Source organism: Carcharodon carcharias, chromosome 8 (assembly GCF_017639515.1).
Source record: "Carcharodon carcharias isolate sCarCar2 chromosome 8, sCarCar2.pri, whole genome shotgun sequence".
Taxonomy (NCBI): domain Eukaryota; kingdom Metazoa; phylum Chordata; class Chondrichthyes; order Lamniformes; family Lamnidae; genus Carcharodon; species Carcharodon carcharias.
Genome location: NC_054474.1, coordinates 35,006,117 through 35,022,061, shown reverse-complemented (window position 1 = coordinate 35,022,061; position 15,945 = coordinate 35,006,117). Strand labels below are relative to the sequence as shown.

Here is a 15,945-nt window from a genome sequence, read left to right as displayed (position 1 = left end):
AGGTCCTTGATGTCTTCCAGAGTCCACAGAAGCTACAGGGCTCCTCGGGGATAAGGGCTACCCGCAGAGGCCATGGCTGATTACACCCCTGCAGCAGCCTCAGATTGCAGCAGAGCAATGGTATAATCAAGCTCATGCTGCAGCTCGAAACTTGGAGCAGCAGACCATCGGGATGCTGAAAATGAGATTCCAGTGTCTGGACCGATCTCCAATACAGTCCATAGAGGGTGTCACACATCATCGTCACCTGCTGTGCCCTTGACAACCTGGTGCTGCAACATGGAGAGGAGCTGGCTGAGGAGGAGATGGGGGAGCTGGAGGTCTCCTCCGATGAGGAAGAGACCGACAGGGATGAGAGTGAGGAGGCGACAATGACGGCAATGAGGCTCTCGCACTGGCCAGTCGAGGCAGGTGCACTGGAGAGGCCCTCATAGACGCTAGATTTGAGGAGGATGATGACAGCATGCAGCAAGAAGACCCCATAGATCCTCACATTGTATCTGTGAACATTTGACTCCAGTCTGGCTTATGGCAGCTTGTAAACCTCTGTGATAATGCTGTCATTGTGGAAGCCCTAATAGTCACTCAGTTTCAGGAGGATGATAACAACATGCAGTGTGGACACTCCATAGATCTTCACACAACCTCTGAGAATGCCTGACTCCTGTCCTGCTGAGGCAGCTCGCTTGCACTCTGTGATCAGGGCCATCATAGAGAGGCAGCAATGAAACTTTAGAAGCATCTGACCCATTAGCTGCTTTCAGCACCTGAACCCTTCCGGAGCACAGCATCACTGGTCACAGATGAAGATTGAGGGTCAGCCCCACCTTAAAGGTGCTGAGAACACACAGAGAGAATGACGGAACTCTGTGAAGCCTGCCCATGACATTCTGGCAGCAATAACAAGCACCATCGAAGTGCAGGCATCAGTAATGTGTCCAGGGAATGTGAGGCCAGATGATCACTTTGGTCTGATGGATGCACAGAGCACAGGGAAGAGACCCTGGGCTCAGACACCTGCCTTTATCTTGTACAGAAAGGCTTCTCATCTGAGTGACATGAACACTGCTCATCAGAACAAGGAGCCATAGGCAGGGAGATATTCTTGGGAGAATGTGACTCTTGGGAGTGTCTGTATGGTGGACAGTATGTTCAAGTGATTAATACCTGTGCCCAGACTGTGCAACTACACCTTCTTAACTTTCCTAACCCATCTTGGTACATTTTGCTACGTCCAGCTGGACATCCACAGCAGAGGTGGAGGCTGCCTGCTGATTGCTATGCCCTGTCTGTGATGACCTTGGCGGGAGTCCTCTGGAGGGCCGAGACCTGAAAGGCCCCTGCCTGCTTTCAAGGTCTTGCTGTATGGCAGTGACATGCACCTCGGGCTATGGAGTTGGAGCTGCTGAGGTCACAGGGAGAGGGGATTTGGATGGGCCGGACACTCCTGGAGTCACCTGGATGGATGGCCTCGGGGGGACACCTGCTGATCCTTCTCCATACGGGTGACAAAGAGCCCCAAGCTGACTCCTTGAGGAGAAAGGGTAGCTGGAGTGAAATGAAGCTGCCCCGTACCCCTCTCATGTACATATTGTTGGAGGCCAACTATGGCATCAACGCTGGAGTTGAACCCGCGCAGCAGTGCAGGAGCGACACCCTGGACCAAGATCTCCATGGCGACCGCCATCCTACCAGTGTTGACCTTGGTGCATTGACACACTGGTGCTATCACCTCCATCGTGCCTTGCAATCTGAGGAGTGCAGTGGACATCCTTTCCTGATGTTCCCGAGCTTGCCTTTGCAGCTCCAGCATCTGTGACATGACCGAGTCCAGAGGCTCGTCATTGGATTCGGACTCAGCAAATTTCTGGCCTGCAGCAGTGCTCTGAGTGCCAGGCACCTGGGATATCCCTGCTGCTGCCTGCTGTGGATCAGACAGTGTAATGTGTTCACCAGATTATGATCCCAAGGCTACTCTAAAGCTAGGTCCCACTGAGGAGTGTGTCTCTGTGCTGGTGGAGGGTGCATGTGAGCACTGTGACGGGACTTCAAGGACAGTGCCTTCAGATTCCTCCTCAAAGGTTTCTTCAGGGCTTGATTGGAGGCCCTGGGTCATGGACTCTGTTGACTGTTTCCCAGATAAGAGTGCGGAAGCAAAAAATGATAATTAGTGCAGCGCCGTGTGAAACAGGACATATCACTCACAGTATGGTTGCACTTCTGAACCCTCACTTGGTAGAGCAATGCTGATCTCACTGTCAGCACAGGACTGGTCCAGGTTGTCGCTGGCCAGCTGGATGGCTCTGTTTTCAAAGTCCACGAGGAACATGATTTCAGGCATTCCACCACCAGTCTGCAACCTCTCCTTGTTGTTGTGTGCCAGCTCGTCCTGCATGAATAGAGATGGAAAGAGTGTAAGCAGGATGCCTGCCAGTACAGATGATACGTATGCCTGGCTTGTGTGAGTGGTTCCATGGACGGGATGAGGACAATGACTGTGAATGAAAGAGTGAACGGTGATGTCCCTTGAACTGGCAATGAGTGAGATCCTTGTGAACGTGTGATGGGTTTGTGAGTGTGAAAGTTGAAAGTGCGAGAAGAGTGACTTATGCTGGTTGAACAGAGGAGATAATTCATTCTCTTGTGGCTGCCCTTTTTCGCAGGGCGTTGGCGCTGACCACACACCTCCCAAGCCTGGTTGGTCATACCACTGCCCATCCTGCAGCCAGATCAAGGACTGAGGACATCGCAACGGGGCTCCACGGCATCCAAAAGGCATTCCAGTGATATGTCACTAAACCTGGGAGGCTGCAATCTTTCGTGGACATCTTCCCTGCAGCAGTTGTGGGCTGGAAGCACTGAGATACGTACATGTGGCTGGACTTTAAACATGGCGCCCGGCGTACTGAAGCAGCGAGGTGATAGTGTGGTGGGTGAATGAGAGCCTACCTGCCATGGAAATGGTGTGTTTCCTAGGAATGCGTAAGTGATGTGGTGGGTTTGGGACGATACGGTGTGAAAACCCACCATCAGGTTTTATCCATCCGCTACTGCACTTAGTGCAATTCTGGGACTATTCCACCTCACATCTCGAATATTGTGCGCAGTTTTAGTCTCCTTATTTAAGGAAGGATGTAACTGTGTTGGAGGTGGTTCAGAGGAGGTTTAGTCGATTGATACCTGGAATGAGCGTTTTATCTTATGGGGATAAGTTGGACAGGCTGGGCTACTGGAGTTTAGATTGAAGTATATAAGATCCTGAATGGTCTTGACAAGGTGGACGTGGAAAGGATGTTTCCTCTTGTGTGAGAGTCCAGAACTAGGGGACAGTGTTTGGAAGTTAGGGGTTGCACTTTTAGGACAGAGATGAGGAGAATTTTTTTCTCTTGGAGAGTTGTGTGACTTTGGAACTTGCTGCTTCTGAAGGCAGGGGAGGTGGGGTCATTGAATATTTTTAAGGCAGAGGTAGATAGACTCTTGTTAGACAAGGGAATCAAAAGTTATCAGGGGTAGATGGTCACGTGGAATTCGAAATACAAACAGATCAGCCTTGATCTTATTGAATGACAGAGAAGGCTCAAGGGGCCGAATTGCCTCCTTCTGCTCCTATTTCCCATGCACAGCAAAATTTCCTCTGTATCTAACTAGTGCTGTAAGTGCAGGAAAAGGACTGCGAGGACTTGGGACAGGGTCGAGGGGAGAGGAACAGCGAGGTCTCAGGCCAGTGGTGGACTGCATGGCACAGGCGCAAAGCAGTACTGGCATCAGCTGATGGGCATACACAAATGACGTCAGCGGTGGGAGAAGCTGCACGTGTACTGGCAACCGTAGTGCACGTGGGCCTGTTCCTGGTGCCTGGCCAGTCAGCATCAGGAGTTACAGCATTCTTTTTTTAAATCAATTTTGTGCACAAAGGGTAGAACTTTAGCAGTACGAAGTGGAACATTTTCCTCATTTTACGCATCCACCATCAGAATCAAGCACTTTCAAATTAGGTATTGTTAGATGCAGGTTAAAGTTGTCTAAGCTTTGGTTCAAGAATATATCTCAGCTCTAACTTTTGCGCAGTGTCCCATATGACATTTTCCTGTTTATTACACCAGCTAATTAATGGACTGGTTCAGATTGTTCATTAATACTGAAATACTTGCAGTTTAGTGGTGCCAACTTATGCCCACTAAGAACAGGGTTAAAAACTGCCTAAATGAATTCCAAATGTGATACCTTAGAGTTCCGACACTGTGGAGACATTTATCCAATTAATTTGGGCTTAATTTGAACTCAGAGGCTGAATGTTTAGGCTTTGATGTAGGCAGATATGGGGCAGGCCAGCATGCGAGTTCCCCATCTCCATTCCATTCTCAGGCCACTTTCTTGGAGGCAGGATAGGGACAGCTGAGCTAGCAAGTGGCAGGTAGTTGACTCATCGAAATAAGAACCTATTAAGGCCTATTGTCGGAGGCTGACTGGAATTTTCCTGATGGCTTCTGGGTTCTTGGAAGCACCGTGAAAATGGACAACTTGTTAGAAGCAGCATTCTAGCAACGGGCTGGGGATTTTACTGCTCCCAGAAGGTTTGGAGGCTCTCAATACCTGTCTGACATTAGCTGCAGGCCACCCTACTGTGGAAGGGTTCTGACCCCACAACAGCAGCTCTGCTGCAAATGGCTTGTTCCATTTTAAATTTTAAAAAGTTGGAGATGGGGCACCTCAAAATGGTGGTCTCCCCTCTCTCTCTCTCTCTTACCTTGAAAGGCACCCTGCCTCTCCTTCTGAGCTGGAATGTCTCCTATTTGTCCCCCAGTATTCAAAGCCCACCCGCCATCCTTATTTGGATGGCTAGCCCATCCCCGGCTACTAATTAGCCAGCTCAGGGAAAGCCTCAGATCTTTTCCGACAGTGCGGGCTTCTGACCTCCTTTTGAACTTGACAATGGGATCCTGAAGCCCATAGTGAAAATCTTGTCCCAGACAACCGATACAAGGTGTATATGCTTAACATTGATTCTGTTTTTCTTGTATTTGGCATTATATAGGCGAGATTTTGAGATCATCCCATACCAAGTCCTCAATGTTATAGCAGTTTTATTTTCTGGGCTAGAAGAACTAGCTCTGTTGAAGGGTCATGAGGACTCGAAATGTCAACTCTTTTCTTCTCCGCCGATGCTGCCAGACCTGCTGAGTTTTTCCAGGTAATTCTGTTTTTGTTTTAGCTACAATTAGAGAACAAGCTATAGTCTCATTTGTGAAAATTAAGTTTAGAGCTGTGGAACATGAGATAAAATAACTAACAGATTCTGAAGAGTTAACAGGCAGGCAGATCAACCCTAAGCCTGAGATGGGAATTCATGCTGAGCAGTAGCACAAAATGGGAGAAAGCAAATCAACACAGACTTGGATGATAAGAGAATCAGTGTGGAAACGAGACAGCAGATTCATAATTGCCCATTTTGATTGAATAATTTCACCCCCACTGGGTTACAACACATGGCCAAACATTTCCATTCATGCAGAAAGGAACAGGATCCATTGCATACCGTTTTAAAACTGACACACCATGCGCGCACATACATGGACATTTATTGTACTTTCAGAAACACAATCCAATACCTCCTGCAAATGAGGACACCTTGCCTTTCACTTTTATTAAGTGACTGAAATTGTTCTGTGGACAAGCTGCCAATTCTGTCCGTTAATGCCAGCTGCCTTAAAGTTAATAACTTACCAACATTCCCAGTTGTTGTTTCTAGTTATTAGAATTTTATGAAAGCAGAGAAGATTTATATTAAGCTTCTATCAAAAAAAACCTTACTCATTACTGTGAACAGCTTGTTTTAATGCCTACAAAATAAATTACAAAATTTAAGCTTCACACAAAAAACAGAACTTTGCTTCCCCGAGGATTTTATTTCTTCATTAACCAATATATCCATGATATCACTCAGCTGCACAGATTAGTAGTGATTTTTTATTTTTGAATTTGCCCCAAATTTGATTTGAAAACAATTTGATTTCCTGATTTTCCAGGTGTAATGTGCATGAATCTGATGCAAAATTATTCCTCCATTAGTCTATGTCTTCATCTTTTTAGGAAAGGTTAAATAAAGAGTGATAGTAAAATAAAAATACTTTGTGAAGGGTAGTAGCTCCAGAGCAGTTTTGATGCTGGGTCACTGCCAATATTGTATGATGCCAATAATGACCATGACCACCACAGCAATGTCACTGAACTTGGATGGGACTCATAACATTGACTAATAGAGCTGACAGCAGCTAGTCAGTGCAAGGGGCAGTTGGAGAGGAAGAGAAGACAAGAACACTTACGGAGAGGGAAATCTTAAATATCAAATCTTCTTCAGAGGGTTTAGTCATAAAGGTTTTGTGAACATTAAACTCTCAATAAACAAATATTATTTGCTGACTTGAAGATTCTGATTTATATAAGCAGCAAATGCAAAAGCTCTGGCAACATCTGTGGAGATAGAGAGAGAAACTGAGTTAATGGCCCAGATCTTCCGGTCTCTGGATTGTCAGAGGCCAGATGTACAACCCAAGATGTCCATTGGGACCCCGCAGAAGTCACAAAGTACTGATTCTGTGGGCTTGAGCTTCCAATGGGCAATTGCCCTGCTCCCTGGAACCCTCCAGAAAGATCTCCAGCTCTGAGTTAAAGTTGGAGATTTTGGACAGTTCTAATTTATTTACCTTGAATAGTCACCCATGAAATGTTGGATTGAAAAATCCAAGTCTAACACCTGGGTAAATGTACAATTGACCACCTCCCCCCCACCCCACCCCCCACCCCACCCCCCACAAACAATCCCTCACACCGACCACACCCACCAACTCCCCCCCTCAACTACCTCCCTGACACCTTAACTATCCTCACGACCTGACTAGCCCTCAACATCCGATTTCCCCTCCGATCGGACTAGCCCTACCTCCTGACCCGTCCTGAACAGACCCCACCACCCGAGCTACCTGACACCTATTCACTCAATCAACTCCCCACCTCATCCATCTCCACCCTTCCCACCAGCCACCTTGCCCACCTCACCCACCTATTTTATCCAGCTACCCATTTACTCACTCACCCACTGAAAAGCTTTGGGGCCTGAAAACACTTGTCAGAATATGATAGCTAATGCTGTAAAAAGGGAGTGTGGCTTCTGCACTGATTCTCTTCACTACTGTCTGCGTAGATTCCTGTACTGAGGGAGTTTCTTCTGCATCGTGGATCGTAAGTCTGGCCAGGAAAATTGTATCCAGGTAAGTGGGTACTGTCTGATCAGTGTTGGACATAGCAATTACGACACTAATTGGAAGATCTTGGCCAACGTTCATGTCTGTGATCTTTCATGAAAGCTAGAACCTGAAGTGTTAACTCTGTTTGTCACATCATAGATACTGTCACACCTGCTGAGTATTTCCAGCATTTGCTGCTTTTATTTAAGATTTCCAGCATCCACGGTGTTTTACTTTTGAGTGATTCTGGTTATTGAGTTTTATTATAAACTTCATGCCCAAACTCTTGCTAAATCAATAAACACGTTCTTAATTATGTTATGCAGAGGGGTAAATAAAATATCTTTTGGAAAATCATGCAAATTTACATACTTAAGAACTAATGCACTGTCATGAAGACAAATAAATGTTAATGGCACAAAAATTGGTAGATTGGCAGTTCAGCTCATGTTGTCTAGGTTATGCGAGGAAAGAGAGAAAGTCTTAAGCTCTCAGGTTAGGTCATTCAAAATTTTGCACATGTACTGCAGTTTTTTTCTTCAGTTGACACAAAAATCTGTTTCCCACAGTAGACTCTGTGCTTGTAAGGCCTTTTGGGAGAGCTGTTTTTTTTCAGTATTGACTGGTAGGAAAGAGGCAGCCTTTCTGTCATTCCTGAAGCTGACTACGGACGGGCAGCTTCACTAGAATCCTCATTGGCCCCACTTTGCTTCATCTCTTCCTGTGAAAGTGATGCCTAATTTTCATGCAGTGTTGATGGAACTCTGTACTTTTGCCATTCCTACTCGATTGGAAGAAATAAATTGAGGATCATGATTACTAGCCATTGTACAAGGGTGATTGACATTTTGAACTGATGATTGATCTGCAGAATCTGTTAAAGACGAAGTGTCATTTGCTGAGATGTTAAGGCCTTTCCAATGTTTGGTTGTTTGAATGCGTTTCTCTCTGTCCAGTTTGTCCAGCCGACGAGCTTTGAGAACACAAGATGCAAACAACGTGCCTTGAAGGCTACGAAATAAATACCTGAGAGTGTAAACAAAGGCATGAGAACTGTTTCAGATGCTTGAAATGTGTTAAAACAAAAACTACCAAAACATGGTTCAAGTTTAATTCAAATGCTGTAAATCCAAGAAGTTTATACCAGCAAAGTACTGCAATTTTCCATTAGCAATGGAATTTTTTGTTTCTAATTTTAAACTGGAGAATTTCTTGGGATAAGGGGGAAGGTCCAAGTAGGACTGGAGATAATTAAGGGGTAATATTACCTCACAAAATGGGTGGGTTTGGGTCAAGTGGGAGGTTAAAAACATTAAAACCCCGAAACAAAAATACAACCCGCCTCGAATCAATTGTGGTATTAATGGGTCGACCAATTCACCTGCTGGAGACTAGTCAGCCATTAACACCTTTTCAGGACACTGTTTGCTCCTAGGTTAAAAGTTTCTATTTTAACCCAGTGTCAGTTGGGTTTCCCAGCACCGGAAAAGCCAACAGGTAGAATTCAAGAAAGGCTGGATCCATCAGGTAAGTGCCTTTACAGCACTGAGTGTGGGCCAGAGGAAACATCCAGGAGTTTTCCACAGGTCCAAAAAACTTGCCTGTAAACACTTCCCAGTTCCATGATCTCTCTGTAACAGCGCCCCCATCCCATTACCATGTCCCTGCGATCACTGACCCCTGCTGTGATCATTGATGCCCTTCATCTCCTCCGATCCCTGCAATCTTTGACTCTCCCTAGACCCTCCCCATCTCCTGTCCCACTGTGAACACCACCTCCCAACCCTTCCCCGCCCTATCTTTCCACCCAATCTCCAACTACCCCATGATCCAAACCTCCATCCTCCCCAGTCACCTCATGATTCATCCAACACTCACAAAGCTATTCTGCTCCTTGATTACAGTCTTTTCTGCAGAATTTCCTTGCCTGACAGGCAACCAAGCCTGTCAATCAGGTTGCCAGGTAGAGAATCTGTTTAAAAGAATCTTCATGGCATTCACTGTTACTCTTCCCTTTGCCCAAGACCCCATCCCCATTGAATATTGGGACCATAGAGCAGCTAAAATAGTTTGCAATTTCTCATCAGATTATGGGCTTTTTATTCAATTATAAATAGCAATTTGCATGGGGTTGGCACTCTAATAGAAAAAAGAAATCAGATATAAATGGGTGACCAATTCTCTGCTGCTTGTTCTTCCCCTACCAAAGTCCCCATAAGTCATTGTAAAATTACAATTAATTGGTTACCTTGGTAACAGGGCTAGAACTGGTGTGATGAGACAGACGAGGTAGAAGAGTGGATCAGTCATCTGATGTTGCATTATCCAGTAGGGATTTGATGGATGGTTGCAGGTCACACAGTTGGCACTATAAACAAGTGTAATCAAAAAGTAGAGTGCTATGCTCCCAATCATTGAACCCCAATGTAACCAGGTCTGCCAGAAAAAGATTAAAAACTGTAAGACATAAACCAGTCTAGAGGATTGAACATAGCCACTGACCTTTGTTTCTGGGGAATATCCATATTGCCAGGCACCAAGGTCAGAAAAATGAGGTAGAAGCCCATTTCATTGACTTGTCTGCCCTGTTATGTTGTCCCAGAATTTGTGAAGCTTTCCTAAGGAGGGCAGAAATAGAAATGTGCCCCAGCACTCAGTGAAACATGGTAAGATGTCGTGGCCCTGGACATGTGCCAATCAATGGGTCTGCAAGTGTCCCACAGGAAGCCAAAGTACCCTGGATAGTTCTTTGCTTTCAATTGTAAAATCCCCCCAAGGCATCTGGGTGCAAATGGTCCTTGGCTATTGATCACCAACAGCAGTTAGGAGACCATGATTACAGAGGCCTGACATGCTTCAACTTGCTGTTCAAAGTGTACAATTCCCAGCCATTGATTAACCTGTTATGATCCCAGCTGATGTTACGACTAGACAAGCCAGATCCCAGGGTGGAACCCAGCTTGATAGATCTTAACTTATATTTTTTGTTTAGGTCCATGGAGAGTGACTACTAAACGGAGTCGCAAGAGTCAGCTGATGAACTTTTGACAAAAGAATAAAACATTTATTAAACCAGAAAAGATGAACTATATTACAATACTCCTTCACCCACAACTACACCTTTACAGATGCATACAGATTTGTAAGGATAACACAAGTTAGAAAAGCTATCTTATACGCTAATGTTCATAGTAAATAGACAGTCCATGTAGACCAATAGGCGACCTGTGGTCAGACAAACCACACTGTGAAACTAAGTGACAGATGCCACCCCAAACAGATGCTATGGATCTCTCCTCAACTCCCCCAGACACTTGTCACCCTGTGAGCCAACCAGTCTCACTGAACCCTGTCTTTCACACGAGATTTTCAATCTCCACTCTTGAAGAACTCGCTCTGGAATCTTCTCCTAAGCAAGGCTCTCTCTCAGACACCTTCCACAAGAGTCCAGCTTCAGGGTCTCAAACTCTCCCTCCGATGTTCCTCTCCCCTGGATCACCATATGCATTCAAGCTTTCTTCCATGCACTCTCTCTACTGACTCAGTTGTGCCAACAGAACACCACTGCTTCACTTGCTCATAGTAAAGAGTTACAGACCTTCAACTGTCCCCTTGGATCTTCCGGCTTCTCACACACCTATATCACTTTAAATTTGCAGCCTGCAACTTTCTCCCTTAAGCTTGGAACCTTCTTCTCTACTCCTTACTTTCACTTCCACAGAACAGGGCCTTTTCCAGATTCCTGTCCTTGTCCTTTGACTAGACTGTCCCCTTGAGATATTTCCTGTTCCACTCCCCTGGATCTAGGGAGTTTCGTCTTTAATTTCTGGAACCTCCTTCGGCAGTTCCTTCTCCTGGTTCCAGCTTCTCCTGGCAGCTGGCTCCAACTTTAGTTTGCAACTTGCTATCTGTCCCTCTGCTGTCCAGCCTCTCTGCATCCCTAGCTTCAAATGAACTCTGTTTTGGGACTTGCTATCTGTCCCTCCTTTGTTGCTTCTGCTGGCAACGGCTTACAACTGAACTTAAACTGCTTTCAACTCAACTGAAGCTACTTTTCTGTCTCTGTGGGACTCCTGTTGCTAGACAACAGTGCAATTTTTTCTACCTTGTTTGCCTTAACTCCCCTTCAAGAGTCATAAAATCTTCAATAAAATGCAGGCTTCTTTTAAAGTGAAACTAAAACTCAACTTTCCCTTTTCCTTAACACACAAATAAAGGAACAAAAATCAAACTTAAACATCGAAGCTAAAACTCATTGCTAACACCCATAAATATAGCTTACTTAAACTAGCTCTATTTCCTAACACCTGTACCAGATGTGCCAGCTGGCCATATTATTGGAGTAGGAGGGGAAGCACTTGCACACCTGAGCCTAGACAGGAGCAATGCTCTTTTGGTGTTCTGTTTCTGTCCATGCCAGATTGGGTGTAGCAGGAAAAGAGTCGCTCCACTGTACTTATTTAGTCTTGAACAAAGAGCAGTGATTCATGAATCCTACACCAAGTTGGTTTTGCCATTGTAAAATGTCTCCAGAATGAACATTTACCCTTGTTCACTTTAACATGGTTGTCACATTTGCAAAGTTCTTTGGCAGGACAACACAAACTGGACAAAGCTATTAAAATAAATATTTTAATCTTCACATGATTTATGTCCATATATAATACACACACACATTTTTAATTGTCATCTATCTATTTCTCCTCCCTTTGAAATCTCTTTTTGGGGCAGAACTTTATGCCTCGCGGGTGGGCATGTGTCCAACCTGATCGGGCATGAAATCGCAGGCGAGCGTTCCAACATCATCGCTCACTCGCGCGATATTTCATTAGGCAGGCATGCGTCAAAGTCGAAAGCATGCCTGCCCACAATTAAGAGGGCAATTAAACCTATTAACACCATAATTGTCTGAGATCCTTTGTGGCTCATCCAATCTTATGGTTGGCAGACAGGTCAATCGGCCAGGCGGCCTTTGCATTTTTCATCAAACCTCATCCAAGGGCAGGATGAAATCTCCGTTAGGAAGTAAAATAAAACAAAATATCTATGGACAGCATTTATATGAGGTATGCTTTCAGGTGCTTGATTGTGATGCATGGACATTTTTTTTTGTTGCAGCTTTTCATACCTTTATTTGATTATTTGAAGGTCTGCAGCTCCCTGAGGCAGCTGTCTGCCTTCAGGGGGTGCTCTCACAGCGCTCACCCCTGCTTGCGGTGACATCATCTCCTGCCCTCTTCCCGCCCCCACCCCAGCAGCGCTGAGCACGCTGAATGGGTGTTAATTTGCCAGCCAATGTGAAATCACATTCGGGGGCCGATCACGGTGGGCAGTCCACCAAAGGTAAAATTCAGGCCTTGGGTTTGGAAGGCAGCATTCTTACATCAATAGGTGCTGACAGGATCTGACTGGGTGAAGTCAATAGAAGTTAATATCAGGTGGGTGGAAAATGGATGCTTGATCCAATCCTGATAACTTCCTGCCAGCTTGGTTCAGGTTAGAATTGCTCACAATGACATCTGCATTGACTGACCAAACATTTCACCATATCACAGTGAAAAATAGGGATGTTTTCTCTTTCTCCTACAATCTACAGGTTTAAAATCTAAACTCAGAATTCCTTAATAATAATATGTCTTGATTTGCTGTCATTCACGCTTTTTGGCCAGGATGCTGTTCTGCACTATGCATCTTCAGCTGAATTTTTCAAATAAAAATCTTCACACCAATCCCTCATTGGAAGGGATTGACTTTGCTCTTTACTTCACTCTTTTAGTCTCTCTCATCAATGATCTACTATATCATCAGGTAGCCACCTACCACAAAAAATCTGAGGTTTAATAGCTTTTTAATGCAGCACACTGTGGCTTTCTAACTCTCACTCAAATTCTACTGCATTTAAAGAATTTAAAGAACTAATAGTGATCATCTTCATTCATTTTAATTATTTCTCAAAATTGTAGCCTAGAATTAAAATCTATTTAGGTATCATAATAGTAAAAGTAGCTGACTCATTTGATATCTATTCTATGCTAATATCACAGGCAACGTTGTTTTGCTGCTTTAAAGGCAGCAATACCAACAAATGAGGGATCACACCTGTAAACCCAGATTCTACTATCACCAAGGCACAAGGGGGGTGGTCAGTATTCCAACTCCCTGCACTACCTCCATTCAGCTTTCCTACTCAAGCCCACACCTCGCCATATTACCACTGCTAACCACTATTCTTACATCATAAAATAGAGTTATGGACTTTATTGTATTTATTTCTAAGATCGACACTTACCCACGTTTTGGTTTCAATTGCTAAATGTGCTAGGATTGTGAAGAGGGACAGAGTGTTGATGGGTGTTCCAAATGCAAATACATCAATGCTTGAATCTTGATAAGTCTTAAAAAAAATTAAAGTAAAATAAAATGGAGTAAAGGGAAAATATAAACATCATCAAGGTTAGCATGAGTAGGATGGCCACAATACTTACAAAGTATGGAATGAAGAAGCAGACAAGACTTTGATAAAAGGCATCCAGCATGGTGATCAAAAAAGTGCAGAGATTGTAGGCCTGAAGAGAAGTTACAAAAACAGAATTTTGATAGTTTTCCAGATAGGTTTCTACATTTTTACAAGCATGTCATGCTGTTTGTTAATCATCAAGGACTCTCCCCCATATGTTTTGGCTGTCCTTTCAACACAACATCTTAGCCAAGATAGTACATGATCACATGATTCACATGTCCCAAAGCACCTCAGAGAAAAACACTTTACTAAATGAAATATCCCTACTGCTGAAGCATGCACTGTCCATTTAAAAAAAACTAGAAATATTTTGGAAATCAGGTCAAAAACAAAGTATATATATACCTGCGCGTATTTTAGAAGAGAATGAAGCCAAGATTTTTCAAGCTGTTGAAATAATTACCAAAAAATTCTAATCCAATTTTATCTCCAAGCCTATCTTGGGTGGATGAGTTGTGGTGTGAATTAGAACCACACCAACTGCTCCAAAAATTTGGCCGGGGTATTTTAATTCTTAGCCTCATTTAAATCTTAACACTGACACTTTTTAAAATTCATTCATAGACAGGTGTATAAAAATTGCCCAAGGTAGCCTTCCGTCCAATTTATTTGAGAGTGCTCGGATGTGCCATTCCATATCATAGCGCATTGAGCATCCAAATTCTCCATCACCTAACTTCCCAATTCAGTATAAGTTTTTAATGAAAAACTGAGTGAAAATTCAGGGGAATAAATATTGGAAGTTCTGAGAAGAGAGCTAATAAACCTTAGTGTAAAGAAAATTAATTCCAAACATTCAAAAGTTGAACTATGGGATGAAAGAATTTAACTACCTATCATTTCACAAACTAAATGTTCACAGGTGTCACTAGACTGGATCAGTGTTCTTAAAGCCTATTCCAGTTGTATCAGTTAGAAAAATCACTTGATAGACAGATTAGGAATAGAGAAAACCAGCAGAAACCAGGTGGGAAGTCCAAACCCACGACCTTTATCACCTAGAAGGACAAGGGCAGCAGGTGCATGGGAACACCACCACCTGCAAGTTCCCTTCTAAGTCACACATGAGAAAGAAAATATTACAGGATAGGAAAGAGAGAGGTAAGGGGAGGTAAGCTAAGAAAATAGCCAGTTGTCCCGTTGCCTACCAAAACCCACAACAGACCACAAAGGAGGAAGTTATGAAACATTCTGTCTATGTTTATCTTGTACCTTATGAGTGTAGAGATAAATGTTAACATGAAATTGTAAGCTTTGTGGGAAAACCAGAAAAGTATTCTTAGAGAATAGCCAGAATAAAATGAACTTTGTGCACGATTAATTACATAAGTATGGTGGCCAGGCTGTTTTTTTAACTTCCCTGTTCTTTGTGAATGCTCTTTTCTAGGTCTTGTAGACTTGTTTGTGTTCTAACTTGATGGAACATGTCTTGTAAAACTGTCAGTCTTGCATCTGATGTAATTATCTAGTCACCTCACTGATTACCTGACCTATTGTGAGATATAATTGCAGGCACTGATAATGGTTGAAGCATAACTACCCGATTGTTACAAGATTGTAACTCGGATAAAAAGGATCAGATGTTATCTCATGGAATGAATAGTACATTGTTAGAAAAGATAAAGGACAATCAAGAAACTGTATGGGTAAACAAAATCAATTAGCTAACCTAATTGTAAGAGAATAAAGAAGGGCAAGTTAATAGGCTCACTGTGTGAATATGCGGGAGTCACGTAACTGTATTGTATAAATATTGGTTGTTGAATGCTGTATCGTTGAGCAGATCCGTTGTGATCTGCTCCCAACGGCCATTGTACTGTTCACTGCTAAATAAATTGCACTTTTTCCTGAAGTAACCTGCAGTTGCTGATTTATTCTTTGACAGTAAACTTGGTGCCATGACTCGGATGACTATGCCACTCAGAAGTGGAAGCCAGTTTGAAGGCGGGGCGTCAAAGGGAGACTGCCACAGCTGAAAGCTTTGAAGTGGACTCCCGGAGGAGAGGCAGCGTCATCCAATCTTGAAGGTATTGCGGGTTGCTGCAGGAAAAGGATAAGGGCCCGAAGGATAAAGGTAGGACAATATTGTCGAAAGGTAAAAGTTGACTTAGGCATATAGGTTTCTAGATCTAGGGAAAAAGGTTAAAGTGCACTATGGGGTGGAACCACATCCAAAGGGGA

General features: G+C 43.8%; 1 protein-coding gene across 4 annotated transcripts in view; it reads right to left on the bottom strand.

The window, feature by feature from the left end:
• Window positions 1–7,080: 7,080 nt before the first annotated feature.
• The window catches only part of atp10b (ATPase phospholipid transporting 10B), a 364,284-nt gene continuing 355,419 nt past the window's right edge, over window positions 7,081–15,945 (bottom strand). For 3 of the 4 annotated variants that reach the window (XM_041194601.1, XM_041194600.1, XM_041194602.1), the window contains 4 exons: window positions 13,730–13,810; window positions 13,534–13,638; window positions 9,493–9,680; window positions 7,081–8,270 (listed from right to left, as the gene is read on the bottom strand). In XM_041194601.1, coding sequence (XP_041050535.1) covers window positions 7,988–8,270; window positions 9,493–9,680; window positions 13,534–13,638; window positions 13,730–13,810 — 657 coding nt within the window. In that variant the 3' untranslated portion in view covers window positions 7,081–7,987. The remainder of the gene's footprint in view (window positions 8,271–9,492; window positions 9,681–13,533; window positions 13,639–13,729; window positions 13,811–15,945) is intronic. The other variant, XR_005943877.1, reaches the window with a different exon arrangement.